Source organism: Sylvia atricapilla, chromosome 1 (assembly GCF_009819655.1).
Source record: "Sylvia atricapilla isolate bSylAtr1 chromosome 1, bSylAtr1.pri, whole genome shotgun sequence".
Lineage (NCBI taxonomy): Eukaryota > Metazoa > Chordata > Aves > Passeriformes > Sylviidae > Sylvia > Sylvia atricapilla.
Window position 1 is genome coordinate 103451472 of NC_089140.1, and position 16645 is coordinate 103468116.

At 37.9% G+C, this 16645-nt stretch overlaps 1 protein-coding gene across 4 annotated transcripts in view; it reads left to right on the forward strand.

The window, feature by feature from the left end:
* Positions 1–16645, forward strand: part of DLGAP1 (DLG associated protein 1) — a 399114-nt gene that overhangs the window by 257182 nt on the left and 125287 nt on the right. For all 4 annotated transcript variants that reach the window (XM_066329466.1, XM_066329484.1, XM_066329477.1 and 1 more), the window contains one exon: positions 7547–8572. In XM_066329466.1, the coding sequence (XP_066185563.1) occupies positions 7619–8572 (954 nt within the window). In that variant the 5' untranslated portion in view covers positions 7547–7618. The remainder of the gene's footprint in view (positions 1–7546; positions 8573–16645) is intronic.

Genomic DNA, 16645 nt, shown 5'->3' on the forward strand with positions numbered 1-16645 from the left:
TTGAGCGGAGTGTATTGCATAGGACTAATGTCAGTTTCCTGGCTTTACAGTGAATATTGTTCTTTCAATGTATGTGTATAAAAGCTCTAGAGAGCATGAAAACCTGTAGCTCAGGCAATAATTTAACTGTGATACCTTCACGTTGCCATGCTGCAGAATTGCAAAATTCTTAAAAAACTGGTAGAAAATGAATTAATGACCTATGCAGATGGGATATGTGTAATGTTGGTGCAAGGCCTGATGGCCTGATTAGCAGATTCCATTAGATCCCTGTCAGTCACTAGTTGCTATAGAGGCTCCTAGTCTTAGTCAGGCTGGTGTCCTTGCAATGAGGATTAAGATCTTGATTTAGTACAGAAATGTCCATTTTCCCTAAGTGACCACATTGAAGACCATGAATTTATTTGCCTTTACAGGAAAAGTACACATTGAATGTAGGTTTTATCTGCTGATCACCTCATTCCTGCTAGAAAAATAAACTTTCAATATTCACAGCTGACTGGCTTGCAGGAATCTAGACACACACCTCAGGTCTCTGTCTCTGTATTAGTTATTTAATGGTATATGTTTTATGCCACTGTGATAGCCTCTCTATTTTTATCAGATGCCAGTGTTGTAGGAATGTTTGACCTGTCCCTCATACCTGCTTCTTTTTGTTATGCAGAGATAGCAGAAGACACCCATAGCATATTGATTATTTGCAATTGATAGAAAGTAGTGACTGTAATCCTTCCATTTTAAGAGATCTTCTGTGAAGAAAGCAAGCAAAATAGAGTTGCAAACTTAGGTGCAAAAATAGGGTACCTAAAAGGGAGCAGCCCAGGTAAGTACATGTCAACTTCATTCCCAGTTTTGGTGTATCTTCCTTTTCATTCCCTTTAGCTGTTTCCCCAGACAAAGCATTCTAGAAATGCATTGCAAGTTCTGCTTAAAAAAAAATATTAAGGTCATGAAATTCAGCATCCCCCAGACTGAGAAGGTTAAAATGCAACATCTAAATTTGGGTATGAGGTATATGCTTCAACACTGCCTAGATCACATTTATTAAATGATTCAATCAAATATATTACTTTACTTACACATTATACAGATGTAATATCCTGTTTATTTTCTTTCTGGGAGAAAAAAATGTCTATTGGCAGTTCTGAATTCACAACAGGCTCTCCAACTGATGTGCTGTACCTTGTCGAGTCAGACTCTGTCCTACACCACAGGAAAGTAATGAGCAGACTAATTGTGCTGTATATTATTACTCACCGAAGCAGATCAGAATTTTTTAAAAGGTGACTGTTAATTTGTGTGCAAGTCAGGAGAGCGGAAGAGCAGACAATCACAGTTCAGTACTTCTTTTTGTAGAGTCAAGTTCTTTGTATGCAGTCCTGCATATTGCCAGTCACACTCCTAAGAGGATTGAAAAAATTGGTCTGTGTCAAAATTTTGCTGACATATTACTGCTAGAATCTTGCAGACTTTGCAATGTGTTTAGATATGACTCAGAGGTTAATTATGTGTTAGGTTACCTTAGTGACTACAGATTTCGTGACACTCCTAGTGGCGAATCATCTTGCTTTTAGCCACAGAGATGAAGAAAGTAAAGGCAACCCCAAAACCTTTAGGCACATACTGTCCTGTACTGACCCACCACAGTTGCTCACCAAAAGCACATAGATCATGGATGGAATGAGTAGTCAAATGTAAATGTGAAACCTGTCACCACAAATATATGCAAACTAAAAATTGTTGGATGCAGACAGGGAAAAAAAAAAACACCAATTTTTATGATGCTATTGGTGGATCCTTCTCTTCTTGTTTTTTTTGTCTGTATGTATACCATTCACAAGGGCCTCCTCATAGATCAGCTAAAGCTTAATTATGTTTTTTTCCCCAATTACTCCCACTTATTGATCTCCCCATGCATTTGGAATGAGTTGACTGGCCAATACATTTCTTTTATGACTCCCTGTCCACTGTTCAAGATTAAATTACATTGTAAATATCACTTGCCTGGTGTGATTGCTGACACAGAAGCAAAAATTAGATGTTCTCTTGAGAGTTTTACCCAAGGCAGTGAATTGTTCATATTAGCTGACAAAATGTATTAGGAAGATAATTTGAGACCTCATTTTCTTTTGAACCCCTTTAATAAAATATGTGGATAGATGAATTTTAGAATATGTATCCTTTAATTGATGTCTAGATTTTCATTATTGTGATGCAATGTAACAAAAAGGCCACAAATATCATAATGGCCACAAAATATCAAGACCTTTGCGATAAAGCAATATCCTTCATGAAGAGAATGTGGAAGTTTGATTGTCAGCATTATCATATTTTCCATTTGTTTGTAAAGTTTGAGAATTGGGGAAAGGGATTTCACTGAGAACATTCTATAGTGTGGGATTAAATAAATAAGCAAATTCTGAGAACCTTGGGACTTAAGTATGGAAATCAGAACCTATCTTTGTTTACCACGGAGCATAAAATGAGAGCCAACTATAAAAAGTACTGCTAAGAAGCATCATTGGTTCAATTTGTGCACGTGATTAAATGCCCTCCTCACTCAGAGCTGTGCATACACATAAACACATTATGCATTTACATCACCTTCCACCTCTGTCCCAGTGCTTCAATTTCTGGACCTGGCAGACACCTGAAGATTCAGAAGTGTCATCTGGATTACGGAATGGTAATCTTAGAAGAACCACATTCACCAAATAATAAAAAAAATTCAACGTCCTTACTCCTTGGTTTCTGAGCAGACAAAGATATTAGACCCAAGGTGCTGTTGGCCCTGATTATGCCAAATTGGGGTGTTACTGTTGGTAACTTCTCTGTTGGAGAAAAGAAGACATCCCCATGGTTGAGGAGGATTGGAATAGAGACCATGGAGTCAAACTTGACGTCCAGAGGTCCATGGGCCCTGATGGGATGTGATGCACCCACAAGTGTTGGAGGAACTGGTGGACATCATTGTTAGACTGCCCTCAGTCATCTTAGAAAGGTCATGGCAGTCAGGAGAGGTACCTGAGGACTAGAGGAAAGTAAATGTTATCCCCACCTTCAAAAAGAGGGAAGAAGGAGGACCCAGGTAACCATGGTCCATCAGCCTGTGGGGTGTTGACCCTGGCAGGATGTCAGGTGCCCACCAAAGTTGTTCTATCGCTCTCCTCCGTGACTGGACTGGGGAGAGAAAAACAAAAGTCTCATGAGTTGAGATAAGGACAGGGCGAGATCACAAATCAGTTACCATAATGGGTAAGAGTCAAAACAGATTCAACTTGGGGAAACTAATTTAATTTTTTACCAGTCAAAAGCAGAACAGAATAATGAGAAGTAAAACACCATCCTCCCACTCCTTCCTGAGGTCTACCTCTTCCCCCACAAGTGGCACAGGGAGACAGGGAGCGCTGCTGCTCAAGAAGAGACATCCTTCCTCTGCTCCAGCATATTCTGCATTCTGCACTCTTGCTGGATGATGCTGGAGGAGCTCTGGGACATATCAGTAAATCTTTTATAAGATAGAAGCTTGAACATATATATCAAGGAAAGAATTTGTTTCTCAAAGATGGGTAAATTTTGGACATGTGAGTAGATAATATAGTTAAATAAAATTTGTAAAACACAAGGTGATTTCTGCATTCAGGTTTTGTTATTTTGCCATCATTTTGATTTCAATTACATAGGGTTTAAATAGGCATTTTTCTAGCCACTAGGTTTTTCCAGGAAATTGTTATGTATCAGAGACACCACATTAAGGACAAGGATGAATATATTTGTATCCTTCTTACCCAGAGCATCCTCAAGAAAACAAAAGCAAATGTAACATAAATGTTGAAAGTAGTAAGCATTCTTCAGCCTTGCAATGCTGCATCTCTTTAACATCTCTTTTATTCCTGTGCCATCAAGTAGTTTTGGTCTGCTGTCTATAGAACTGCTATTTGCACTGTTTAATATTGTGTTCATCAATTATCTTGCCCTGTTTCATGAGTAATTAAATGTTCCTGTTTTGGCAAAAAAATACCAATAAAATAAAAGCCTTAATTGGCTTCCTCTCAGCTACTCATGGCATGATCAGATAGCCCTGTCTCCAGCTGTTAATTCTACTAAGCAGTGATGTATAGGTTCAGCTAACACAATTATGGAAAATTATGCATATTCTTTGAAAAATACTGATAAAATCAGAGACTGTAGGATGGAAATTTTTCTAGACACATATTAACATATTAAAACAGGATTAAGGTGTGAGAGTGATATAGGTTTTGTGTTTGGAGTGATTTTATGCAGAAGAATTGTCCACTAAATATTTAAGAAAAGCAAAACTTCTTTATTCAGTGTTGAGCATAGTGCACTTATTCTTTCCTTCCTGGGAGGTGCACTATGGTACATGATAGAGTTTTTTCCTAAATCATTACACTTTCACTGCTGCAGCAGCAGTAATACAGTTAAGGTAAAATGAAGCTATATTCTAGTAAATGCTTATGTGGGACTTTTTTATCACAATTGTCGTGATAAAAAAAATGTTTTTAATGCTGTTGCAGTAGAAAAAAAAAACCCTCTCTTAATGCATCCAGTAGTCTAGGAGTTAGGAATAAATTACCACCACTCCTTTTTGTTACACAGGTTGGTTACTCCATTTTGGTTTTGGCTTGATTTTTCTGTCAGTCTCTGGGTTTTGCTTCTTTGTTTCTTCTTTTTTTCCTCCTCTTTTAAATATGATTTTTCATAACCCTGTGATCTTTTGCTTTCACAAGCATTTTCTCTGTTATTCTCCTTATCTGTTCATCTGATTCCTTTTGGGCAGATCATCCGATACATCTTCTGCTTCTTTCTCCAGTATTTCCTCATAAAAGATCCATTGACAGCTCAGTCTCAAAATACATGTATTTTTTTCTCCTAAACATTTCCATCCTACTTACCATCCAAGCTCATAGCAGTGCTTAGCCAATCTTCCTCCACAATTTTTTTGGAAGCCTGTTGCTTTTTCACTATACAGACAAATGTCATGTTTCATAATCTTTTTCACTTTTTACCACTTCTTGAACATCCTCCTTAGCATCCATATTGCCAGTCCATCCAAAACACAGCTGGTAACATGGCTGTTCTCATTGTTCTCATAGCTACATCTTTTAAGCTTGTTTTTAGTTTCAAGGTTTTCCCCAATATTCTGTCTCAGTCAATAAATAAGATCTAGTGTTTCCTGATCCCAAACATTTTGCTGTATCAATATATTAAGGCTACATTTTCTTAATAATTCCATTACATCCCCTGTGCCTGTCATGACTTCACTATGCTGTAAATTATTGGTTCTTTGCCTACATATACTCTTTTTCCATAGTACATGAAAATTTCATAGCCATTCAGATAGGGGTAAATGAAAATAAATCACTGTTTTAGGGCATGTCCCAGTTAATTGTACTCTTTCATATCTTTCTCCTATCTTTGAGGCAAGGTTTAATTTTTTTTATCTTATATAGCACACTAGTCTATTTTTAGCCTTAAGAGAATTTATCAATCATCCTAAGGACTGTTGCATGATTGCAAATGGATTTAAGTAAAAAAAAAAAAAAAACTGGCTGAATTTTTGTTTCCTTAAGCCTTGATGTGTAAAAGATATTTATAGATAGCAAAGATTGGACTATTTTTTATTTGGTCTCTATATCCTTTAGAAGTACTCTGCTTGATGGGATGTCTTTGTCAAGTCACATTTTCAATTACCTAAGTAATTAATCTACTACTACATCCCTTTGGATGTTTCTCGATTACACAGAGTAATAGATCATATTTTTAAAACTATGGTAGTGATGTAAAATTATGTTTAGAAATGCTAAGGATTGTCACTTCAGTATAATTGACAAATACAACTCCCTGAATATATTATTTTCATGCTTTTAGAGGTGCCATTCTCCTCTTTAGGTAAATCAGTCAGCTTATCCATTTGGAATATATCAAGAGCTTTTTGTGGTATTTTGAAAGCCTTTTTTTTTTTTTTAATGCAGGGTCTCCTGAGAAGGAACATTTTCTGCATTATAGGGATCCAGTGAGGGGGAATAAAATGCAGGACATCCAGATTAGCTTTGAAGCATACTGAAAAAAAACTCCTCTTTGGCTTGTTGCAGGTTCAGAAGTAAATATAAAATAAGTTCTGATGAAGTGCAGAGCATGCTTTTCCAGACTGACATTAACTTAATGCTATTTTAGAAAACTTCATTGTTGCCAATTTGCCAGTGGGTACAATGTCTACAACCTGTTAAAACATGAACTTTAGCTGAGAGGATGCTGGAGGAGCATAGTGAAAACCTGTTTGCTATGAATGTTTATCCTTACTCCAAGAAAGACCTCAAGAGCTACATTTCCAAAAGTCTTACATGATTAGCCATGCCAGAAAGGGATAAAGTAGCTGAGTGACTCCCATTTCAGTGCAGTATGAGAAAGCATCCTCTAAGGAGTCCTCTGCCCTTCAGCTTTGCAGATGGCACCATGAGACTGCTTTGCCACACCTGACACCTCATAATTTACACATTAGCAGCTCATAGGTTCCATCCAGACTTTTGCTAGTGTTGAGGGCTGAAATGAGGGCATCTGGCTTCCAACAGAGTGGTTATAATATCACTTGGGATGAAGATTTCCATTTTCAACTTGTTGTAATCCATATTCTACAGCATTGTGAGTCACTTCAGGGGCAAATAACTGCAATCAAGAATTGTTATTGTTATTAACTGTTATTGTTGTGTGCAAGGTTTGGCTGTCCCAGTTCTTTTAATGGTAGGAGTATGTAGGGATATTTGAACACTACTTAGTATAATGAAAAATTATTGAGAAATAGATCAAGCCATACAAGAGCAGAATAAGACGGGGGTTTTTTAGTGAGTAGGAGCCAACAAATACTAAAATACAAACACCACAGATATAAAGGTTTTTAAATAGTTGGTTTGGCTTTATTTTCACAGTTAGTGTAATTTATTGTTATTTTGTTCATAATTTGAAAAGAACTTACAGAAGTAGTGTTTTGCTGTTGTCTTGAGATGCTTACAGCCCAGGCAGACGACATGGAGATTGAGTAAAAAATATTCACTGAAATTAGAGAAAAGTTTCCCATTAATTGCACCATGCTTTGTGCTTGGCCCAAAGAAGCCCAAAGTAGCCCAGAAAGTGCTCCATTAAAGAAAAGATCTTTTCTAATGTGTGCATTTGGCCTTGAAAATATGCAGATGAGCAGTTAAGGCATCCTGGGAAGTCCCTGTCTGTGAATGTTTTCAGGACTGAGGTTTTAGAGTAGAGGTGGCAACACCTATCTTGTGTTTCATACTGGAAAAACTTTCTTGCATCTGTTTGCAGATAATGGAACAAGATAATTTTTCTTGTGTACTGCTTAGGTAGCCTTATCACCTAAGTGTTGGATGTGGGAAAGATTAAAGGATGAAAAGAGTCTGAGAATGTTTATTCCAATTACTTTCACAATAAGACACAAAGAATGCTAAGTGTGCACATGCTGTTTGTTCTCTCAGCTTGAATATCTTATGGCTTCTGTTGTGTTTCCTTCCTGTAGGCCTTTCTCTGAGTTCTGCCTGTCGCACAGCCATACGTGTTAGATGACTTTGGGACTCATTTTGCATCAGCGATGAAGGGATTATCCGGCAGCCGCAGTCACCATCACGGGGTTGCCTGTGACCCTGCCTGTGACAGCCTGCCGCACCACCAGGACAGGAAGCCATATTTGTTAAACCCGGTGGACCCCCACCCCACAGACCACCCTTACTACACTCAAAGGAACTCTTTCCAGGCCGAGTGCATGGTGCCCTACAATGATCAGATTGCCAGCAGCACGTTTCCCCGGAGGCATTACAGCTCCCACCATGAACTCAAGGACGAGTGTGCTCTGGTTCCCCATGGAACTGCCAACAAGACCAACCGCATTCCTGCCAACCTTTTGGACCAGTTTGAGCGGCAGCTGCCCCTGAATCGGGATGGCTACCACACTCTGCAGTACAAGAGAACTGCCATGGAGCACCGCAGTGACAGCCCGGGCAGGATCCGGCACCTGGTTCATTCTGTCCAAAAGCTCTTCACCAAGTCCCATTCACTGGAAGGACCATCCAAAGGGAGCGTCAATGGGGGGAAAGCAAGCCCGGAGGAGTCACAGACGATGAGGTATGGGAAGCGCAGCAAGAGTAAAGAAAGGCGATCAGAAGGTAAGCCCAGATCCAATGCTTCAGGATGGTGGAGTTCAGATGACAACTTGGACAATGATGTTTGCATTTATCATGGTCCCAGTGGGGTCATGACCATGGGAAGATGCCCTGATCGCTCTTCTTCCCAATACTTTATGGAAGCCTATAACACTATTAGCGAACATACTGTGAAGTCCTCCAGAAGCAATAATGATGTCAAATGCTCTACCTGTGCAAACCTGCCTGTGAATTTGGACTCCCAGTTAATGAAGAAAAGCTCTTGGTCCTCTACATTAACCGTGAGCAGAGCCCGTGAAGTTTACCAGAAAGCATCAGTTAACATGGACCAGACAGTGGTGAAGGCAGAGACGTGTCAGCAGGAACGGTCATGTCAGTACCTCCAGGTACAGTGTGGAGAAGTGGTTGCTGTTAACTGTGCTCTGCCTTGTCTCAGGTGTTTGTGGGGGATGGAGATTTGCTCTGATGAGATAACGATGAGATGCTCTCAGATAAGAACTTTCCCCAGAGGTCACTGATCACCAAACAAGGGGTGCTGCTGCTAAAGTTAAAAATATATTAGCTTTTTTGTTTGGTGGTTTTTGGTGGTTTTGTTGTTTTTTTTTTGGTCCAGAATTCAGTATTTCAAAGTAACAATTCATGTTGGAACAGATTTTTTTTTTCTTCATGTGGGAAAAATAAGACCTTTCTGTGTACCTTTTGAATTTATTAAGGCTGTCACAGTAGGGGTATGGGGAATTTGATGTTTTAGTGCTTTCATTTAGCATTACAATGCCAATTAACTGAATGTTACCAGGATACAAATTCTTTGATTTCTGTAATTTCAATTTTGCTTTCATTTAGTGCTCATTTTTTATGAAAGCTTTTGAGACCCTTTTGAGAAACTATGGGGTACCTTAATACTCTTTCCAGCAGGAAAACAACCTACTTTTCTTTTTGCCATAGAATATAAATTCTCTTAAAACGGTTATTGTAATGTGTCCAGATTTGTTTATCAGGCTATTCCTCTTTTTTATGGCTCTGAGTCAAAAATAAAAAATTGAAAGGTTGAAATTATTGCTTGTTCTGATTATACATTTTAGGAGTACATCACCTACTCCCTCACAAGCTGTTTGCAGTTAATACAGCGTCACTATTTTTCACCAGTATTGTATCTTTAAATGTCAAGAATCAGATGTCTCCTCTTGGAGCTATCATACTGCCGGTGAATGTTTGTGGCAGGAACATGGATCAGAAAATATTAAAACTGTTTCGTTCTTAGGAGAGCTGTGGATAGCTTTTATGCACTTTAAAAGAAGCACTTATGGCACATCTAAGTGTGTGTGTAAGATGGAACAACGTTGCACAGAGAAGAGAGAAGACCATGAGGAAAAAAGAGGTTTGCTAAGATGATTCGGTTTCATTTTAATGTAGTGGGACTCTTTTCTATTTGTATAGAACTGTAGCAAGTTCTCTCATACGGATGCTTTAATGAGACAGTCAGCTTCCACGTTCTGTTGTTTAAGTCAGTATGCAGAGAAAGCGTAGGACTGAGGCATCAGCATTTAAAAATTGATCATAAAAAGGTTTTATGGACTGTCATGCAAAATAATTTTGAATGCCAGCCTCTGAGATTCTAAGTCTTAAGCGTAAAGGAATGGATATGTATATTTTCAGTCAATTGTTTAGAAGAGTGGGGTGTGGGAAAAGGGGGCAATACAAATGCTCAGTGTGTTTACAGCTCTGCTTTTGGGCTGGGGAGGCAGAGGGGTTTCAAAATAGCCTCAGGTTGCAACCTTTTGATGTTTTATGGGTATTATATTAAGTCTACTTCTGTGTGAATTTTGTGAGTGAGAAGAAATCATAACTTTAGGCTTGACTGTTGTGGTTACTTCGAACCCTGAGATTTCTTTTGTTAGTATTTTTGTTTACTCCTCCAGCCTTCTCTTGGGTTTAGATAAAATAGCTGACAATTCAGTATGTGACCAGATGGCTAGAAAAGAGTGAAAAACTGTGCCAGCATCAGCTTTAAATGAACACCTCCATAGGGACCTTTAGATAAGGTTTAACTGACAGGAATAGACTCCTCAAGTGGAATTAGAGGACATTATCTGTGTCTGTATGAAAATATGTCCAACAATTGTCAAGGGCAAGAATAACTAAATTCTCACTGTGTTTCCCATTCTCCCTGGTAGTTCTGTTTCAGTTTTCACTTAATTTTGTTGCATTCTTTCTAATTGCATGGCATTGTAAAATCAAGGGAAATATTTGAAACTGGTTTTTTTTCCTTGTTTTTTTAAAGGAGAATCTTAACCAGGCATCAGTTAACATTGGAAGTAATATTCAAACAGAGTACAGTAGATTTGAAGAAGCAGGTCAGGATTATTCTTCTCTCTTGGCAGCTTGAAAGGATGACAAATGCATATAGGTATTTAAAAAGTCAGTCTATTTTGAATGCATCCCATTTCTTTTCTCTTCACTATATCACTTATCTTTTTACACTGCAAGCCCTTTGGGGCTTGGACTTTGTTCCCTTTTGTGTTTTCCACAATGCCCAGCATAATGGGGCACAGAACCTAATTGAGGCCTTTTGTCTGTTCTGCAGTATAAATATATATGAACAGCAGTAGAGTTTTACTCTGTTAGTGGGTTGTAGAGTTACTCTGTGTATCCGTTATTTGCCAAGTGCCCTTCTCATTATTGTACCAAAAGGCTGGTGTCCTGTGTTAGAACAATTGGAAAGGCACAAAATGAGATGAAAGCTGCAGATTCGCAACAAAACTGGACAACCCTGATAATTTAATTTCATTTTTATGATGCTTCTTAGTTGCTTTCCTTAACTCACTAATTGTTAAATAGATGCTTTTATTAACTAGCTTATTATTTAAGTTGTTGTCTATGGTCTGGGACGTAAACTCTCAGGACATAAACTCTAGTCATTCAAAGAGCAGCTGCTTGTTCATGCAAACTCTTCTTGTCACAGTATCTGAATTCAATGAAGGAGTGACTTTTTTTCAACTCAGGGTACTCAGGATAATTTTCTTTATCCTGATAGATCTGAATATATCAGAGATCACAAGTGACATTGACTTCACTTTTGTTCATGAGGGCTTTTATTACAAAAGTATCTGCATGAATTCTCAGTGTAAAGACATGGAAATAACAAACAATTAATTCACTTGCTGTGATATTTTCTACTTAACTGTTCTGTTGAAGGAGTTGGCAGTAGTTCATATTACAGATGGGCTTATTTCTCTTAATTTGGAATTTGGATCAAGTGCAGAGTCTTCCTGCATTGCACTGTTTTTCTTTACCCCACCAGGCTCCACTTCCCAGCCCTGCTGCTGAGGCACAGTGTCCATCCTTGGAGTTCTAGGGGAGGTTTGGGTCAACACTGTACATCTTTTGAAACAGATATTATACTAGAATAGTCTGAAGACTGTCCAGCAAATCTTTTCCTCTTACCTGCATTTTGGAAGTGGAATTGCATTTTTATCTTCTATTTCTCCTTTCAAGAGTGAGCAGCTGGATAGTAGAAAGATAAGGCTCTTTTTTGGAGCTAATTTTTATTTCAGGGAAGTACAACTGTTTGATCCAGCTTTACAACTGGACAGTGAAGGAAGGTGAGAAGGAATTGTTCATGTTTTATCAAAATGCTTCTTCAAAATGGTTTGCCTCCCTTGAAAGAAAAAATTTTAAAGCAGTGGACAGCCTCTACTTCTCTGCTAGCTTCTCCTCTGGAAAAAAAATGAAATTAAGCAAAACTACCAAAGACAAAATGTAAGCAGCAGTCCTTTGCTGCGAACAATAGGGTCTAAATACACAAGGAGATATTTTTAACACTCTTATTTTCTATGAATTCATAATTTTTGGAGCTCACAGTGTATCAAATACACTGCAGAGTTTGTCTCTGATTATAGTTTTGCCATTTAATGTTTCCTGTAATTACCATTCCTGTTGTCCTTGGTCAATTTGTTCAGAGACTGAAAAAAAAAATACAAAGAATGATGTTTTTCAAACTAATTTTCTTTTCTTATGTGGGTCAGTCGTAAGTTTTCTTTTCATTGCAACTGATGAGACTCATATCAGTTGTGTCAGACAGTTGAGGCTAAGGATGGAAATTTTACTTCTGAAGACTGAAGTGCAGAAGATTAGGGCAACAGTGCAGTCATTCAGCCTCCACATTTGCTTTGTTTGCCCTTTGGTGGGATACTGTGAGAAATACTATTAAAAAATAGAAACTTTTCTGGGTGTAGTAAGAATTTTCCAGTGACAAAGGGTTCTGGTTAGTATTACACTCAGTTTCCTGGGTGAAGGTTGCCTGGAACGTGCATTGATATACAATGTGTAATACTCAGAAACTCATTATCTGAATGACTTGGTTTCCATTCTCGGTACAAGGCACGGTTTCTTAGGAAAGACAACTGAATTCCAGTCCCAGCCAGGCTCTTTTTGTTGTCTGTGTCCATGGATGACCAAATAGGGTCAGGGTGCTAATAAAGAGCAGTAAGTGTAATGTGATTTGTTAACATGGTACCTTATATTACAAAGTGTTTATCCTTATGACACAGCAGTTTATGTTAGATCTGTTATACTAAGTTTATCCATGCAAGTTTTTCTGCAAAATTTTCAGTTTTTTTTCCTCATTTATGGTGTTTGCATTTCAGATGCAACTACCATATTCAAATTAATCTTCCAGGATATTCTTCTTTATATATATATTTATTTCTTTATATTTATATATATATATTTTATATATATATGAAAGTTGTATTAACATCCATTAATATAGCTCTTCCATTTTCCATGTCTCTGATGACGTTTTTAGATCATATTCCATTATAAATTAAAATTTAATGAAGCACATGTTATTTCTCTTTCAGTTTTCTAGTCAGAACTACAAAGTATATGAGGTATAAGTTTCAGGGGTTTTTTGATGAGCTCATGTGAAAGATAACTCTTAGTAAAGCTAATGAAACAATTTGGGCAAATGTCAAATAAAGTGTCAAATGTTTTCAGGTATTCTAGGTCAACTTTCAGGTAATGCAATAATCCTGAAAACATTTGGAAATTCTTAAATTATCTTGAATTTTAAAATTAACTAATATCTAAGCACATTAATACCAAAAAATATTCTCAGAAAGCTAAATTATTTTGCTTTTAAAATTGAGAGGTGGGTAATATGGAATAATGGCTATAGCTAGGAAATTTGTGGAAAATATAGATTAGGCACAAAACAGCTTATTTACAAAATGTAAATAACATATCATTAAACTGGCGTCTTTGTTATTTAGCCTACCTCCAAACCCACCCAAGATGTGATTACTATATTGAGAGAAATATCTAGAAGAGTATTTCAATATATTCATCTTCCCCATCTTTGAAGTCCTTTAATTTAGCTAAAAAACAAAGCAAACAAAAAAAAACCCTCCAAAATTGTCAGCTGTGTTGGTGATAATGATCTTGCCACTCATTTCACCTTAACTGGTGCATTCTTATTTGGTTGACTGAAATTTGTGCTGACCTTTGGTGTCTTGAGTAATGGGGCCCTCCTAAGTACAAAGAGAGCTCTTCAACAGCAATTTCAGCTGCAATTTAATCTGCCGATGTTCCATAATTTTCTGTCCTTTAGTTTTATTGCCATCCCGTAACTTCTAAGTATTGAATATCCTGGCACTGACCTTATTTTTTCCAGACTAACTTGAATTACTGTCAGTTCATTCTGTTAGCATCCCTACTTTCTAATAGTACATCCATTAATGAATACAATTGTGGCAGCTGAAACCTGTTGCTGGTACACTGTTTATAGAATTTAGCAACCTGCTTGGGTGACACTACATCATATTTGCTGTTAGGTCAAAATGTTTACTAAAATTATGGCTGCACATAACAGCTGCCATTTGGTATTTATTTCAGTTCCTTCATGGATAAGATTTGTTTCCGTCATGGATCTGATTCCTTTCTGTAGCCTTAAATATTTGGAGTATTCTGACCTTATTCTTTTCAGTAATTCTACTGAAAAAAAAAAAAAAAAAAAAGAATAAAACAAAAAATCTTCAAGATAAGTCCAGCAAAGAGGATCATTTCAGTCTGTCTCTGAGTTTGAAACCTTAACTTTTATTGTGGAAACACATGAAGAAGATGGGGAAGAAGACACTGGGCAATGATACATTTTCCTTAGTCCATGCAAAGTAATGAGTACTTCCCTTCATCCACTTGTTGGGTTGAGGGTTTTGTCTTGTTTCAAGAATGAAATTCACAGTACAGATCCTGAGTGAGGAAATACTACAGTGCAAGAAGAGTGGTTTAAGCTGGATTATCTGGCCAAAGTTTTCATTCTGCTTTACAAATGCACTTGTGCTATTCTTGCACAGCTGAGTTTCTGTCACTAGTGAATTAAGCAATAAGAACATCAATCTGTTGTATATTGTTTGTTCTTTCTCCTCTTACCTGGAAACTGTGCAATGGACTCTCTTCTTTGGGCTTCTGATAGATACGTATTTCTCTCACCAAAGACTAAGCAATGTGTCATGCAGTTGCATAAGGCATTGTGACAGTTCAGAAGGGCCAGGGCTTCCAAATACAGTCTCTGAATTGTGTCCATGAGTCTTTTATGCAAATAAATTTGTGTCTAATTTTGCTTTGCTGACATAACTCCAGCCTGCTACCCAGTTTATTAGGAAATCTTAAAAGTTTCCTGATCTGTGGCAATTCAGTTTCCAGAAGATGAGATTCAAGACTATGACCTTGATTTCATATCCTAAGGGTCACTGCTGTAGAACACAGGTGACCATTTGGTGACCATTTGGAGTTGCTGAGAAGACACACTATGATGTTTTGAAATCAGGACAGTTTCCTTGCAGCCAAATGAAAGCTTATTTCACAGCTGTATAGCGCTGCTGTAATCAAAAAGAAATCATTGTAAAAGTGTCAGTAAAGTCTGTCCACTGGCCACTAAAATGTGACAGAAAACAACAGCCAGCAGGAGGTGGCAGTTTAAGGGCATCACTTAGAGCTGCTGCCTGTAAGAGCACATTAGCAAAGCATCAGAGATTACTGAGTTACAGTCAGCCAAAAGAAACAGCATAAGGACTGCTTCTCAAAATGCTCTCCCCACCACATCTGTTTTCTTGCAAGGAGACAGATTCAGTTACATATTCTCCACCCACTAGCTAGTTTCCTGCTGTCTGCTTGATGGTGGGCTTGTGCCTATGTGTGGTGAAAGAAAGGTAAAATGGCATCTCATCTAACAGTATTGCTTTGGATGCCAACCCCTCACTGTATGCAGGTGTTGAAGTGACTCACCACAAAAGAAGATATAAAGAAGAAATGAGAGAACATTTCTCTATTGCTAGTCACTGAAAACGTCCTTTCAAGGATTGGTATTTGTGTTAGCAGTCATCGTGTCATCCTTAACTGGGCAAGAAACCATATGTCGTTGTCACCAATGGCATTGAATGCTTCAAGGGTACCGCGAAAGATGAGAACGAATGTCTGCCCTCGGCCACTGGAGAATATCATCCAGGAGTATCACTGAAGCAGTTCTAGTTTGAGGTCCTGGCCAAGAGCCCTGCTCTGTGACCTTCAGTCATGTTCACCTCAGCTCATGAATGTGGCAGTTGCTGCTTGGCTTCCTTTCTGCAGAAGGTGTTTTGGGAGGCAAACTTGCAAGGCAATGAATGGATTGTTGTATCGGTGTGCCCTTCTTCACGGTTGGTTGGATTTTTACACATGAAGCATAAGGAGAAAAATTTATCTGGAATCAAGACGTGGTAATTTCACTTAGAAGACACACATTCCTCTTCATAAAATGGAATGTAAATCAGATTAAAGAGCCAGTGGTCAAAACACCTTTTGGTGAATGAACATCATAAACTGGAGTGGTGCTTGAAGAGTTTTGGCTATTGGTTGACTCTCTCAGGATTCATACTGGTTTAGAAGACTTTCCAAACTACTGTTATGTGAAGGAAGATTTCAGTTCTTCACCCTGATTGTTCAGGTTTGATGCAAGGGGTAGGCACAGCATGAAAGAAGTAATGCTTCATCTTGGACAGGTCTTTGTTCTGGTGTTAATTCCCCTCTTGTCAAAAAATACTGAGATAAGTCAGCTAAATTAAATTAATTTATAGTAGAACATGATTGCCTAAATATCCTAACTGCCTTTTTGAAAACACTTGAGACTTATTAAACTTATATTTTTCTTTCTGCTTTCTAAGGCTTCCCTTTTTTTTTTTTGCATACTTCAATGATTCTTAACATATGCACACTGGTAGAAAGAAATGCTGCTCATCCTTATTGGTCTGATTAATTCAATATTCATGAGTGCTAGGAATATGCTCAGTAAGTGGAAGATGGCAATTGGAACTTCCTTTACAGCACAAAGAAGAGGCATAATAATGGCTGAGAAGACCAAATTGCATGGGTTTGAAAAATCTGCACTGAGCAGTCATTAGGCATTGTTCTTCAGTTGTGTGATTTCA